At 49.1% G+C, this 1354-nt stretch overlaps 1 protein-coding gene across 1 annotated transcript in view; it reads left to right on the forward strand.

The window, feature by feature from the left end:
• The first annotated feature begins 546 nt into the window (after positions 1-546).
• The window catches only part of RUNX1T1 (RUNX1 partner transcriptional co-repressor 1), a 114820-nt gene continuing 114012 nt past the window's right edge, over positions 547-1354 (forward strand). The window contains exon 1 of the mRNA XM_072410926.1: positions 547-1050. Within this exon, the coding sequence (XP_072267027.1) occupies positions 1023-1050 (28 nt within the window). The 5' untranslated portion in view covers positions 547-1022. The remainder of the gene's footprint in view (positions 1051-1354) is intronic.

Below are 1354 nucleotides of genomic sequence, written 5' to 3' on the forward strand. Positions count from 1 at the left end.
ATCCCAGACCCCCAAAGGACCGTTCCATGATTACTTATCTGTCAGCTGGCCCTGATTTCCTAAACCGTCCCTTGTTCTGGAGATGCATCCCAGGTTTTCATCACTGACCAACCTTATTTCATCTTTCCATATTAAAGTCAAGTATTTCTGTCCATTGCTACTGGGGAAAAACAGTAAATCAGAGACAAGTCACACCTCTTTGTTGTCTCTTAGACCATTACTTAATGCAAAAACAAACAGATTGAAAAAAAAAATGAAGTAACAGAAGGGGATTAGGATGTGAGAGGCTTGGATTGTGTCTGCACAGTGATGAGTCCAGATGGCCAGGGGGGAAAGTGCTTGTCTTGGGTTACTGCAGGCCAGGCAGCTTTAGGGAACATGTTACCAGTCCACCAGGTCTGAGAGCCCCAAAGCCAATGTGTTGTCCCTATTGTTAGCATGACTTGACCCCCCCTGACCCTTCCTCCATCACCTCCCATTCCCTGCACCTGGGGAGCTCAGCCCTGCCGTCTGCTGCCAGTGTGATGTTTGACTTTAGAGGGAGACAAACTGTCAGTGAGAAGGAGAGAAAGAAATAAACAGAGTGGAGGGAGGAGGAGAAGGAGGAGGGAGGATGAGATCTCAGCCTTATGGTGGAAATCAGCACAGATCAGGCTCCTTCCTCCTCAGTGACACAGCCACACACCGCTTCTAATAAATGTCTCGCCTCTCTGCAGACCACCAGTGACAGCCCACCGTAATTCTTCAAGCTGCAGACCGTCTACAGCCCCTGGGATCTTGTGATTACTCCCCCCCCAGTCGTCCCCGACCCCTCCAGTCCTCCCCATTCTCCCCCAGCTGGAGTTCCTCGCTGAGTTTTGACAGAGTGGACGTGGATCATCTGGACTGGCCGCATTCCTCTTCTTCTCCTTCACTTTTGGTTTTTCTACTTTCCAGCCCTCCTCCCTCTCTTCCCCCCGACGTCTCCGCTTCTCCCCGACACAGAGCAGGAACTTTTATTTGCAGTTACAAGCCTGTGGCGAATGGTGGGAATCTCAAGCCCCTTCCAGTGTAAGTAGGATGGCACTTGCCAATGCTTCTAGGGGTGAGGGGGTGGTGGGGTACTTACCTTCTTCCAGGGTCTACTAGATCCAAGGTGATGCTAGTTCAAAGATTCCATAAGGTGATCAGGAAGGTACAATGGCATTCTTTAGGTTGATCAGGAGGGTACAAGGACTGGCAATATGTAGGGTACAATAATTAGCATTATATGTGGTGATCAGGAGGGCACAAGGACTGGCATTTTGCATGGGCATGGGTACAATAAATGGCATCATATAGGGTGATCACAAAGGTACAAGATAAAATAGTATTA

The sequence above is a fragment of the Pyxicephalus adspersus genome, chromosome 5, assembly GCF_032062135.1.
Source record: "Pyxicephalus adspersus chromosome 5, UCB_Pads_2.0, whole genome shotgun sequence".
Lineage (NCBI taxonomy): Eukaryota > Metazoa > Chordata > Amphibia > Anura > Pyxicephalidae > Pyxicephalus > Pyxicephalus adspersus.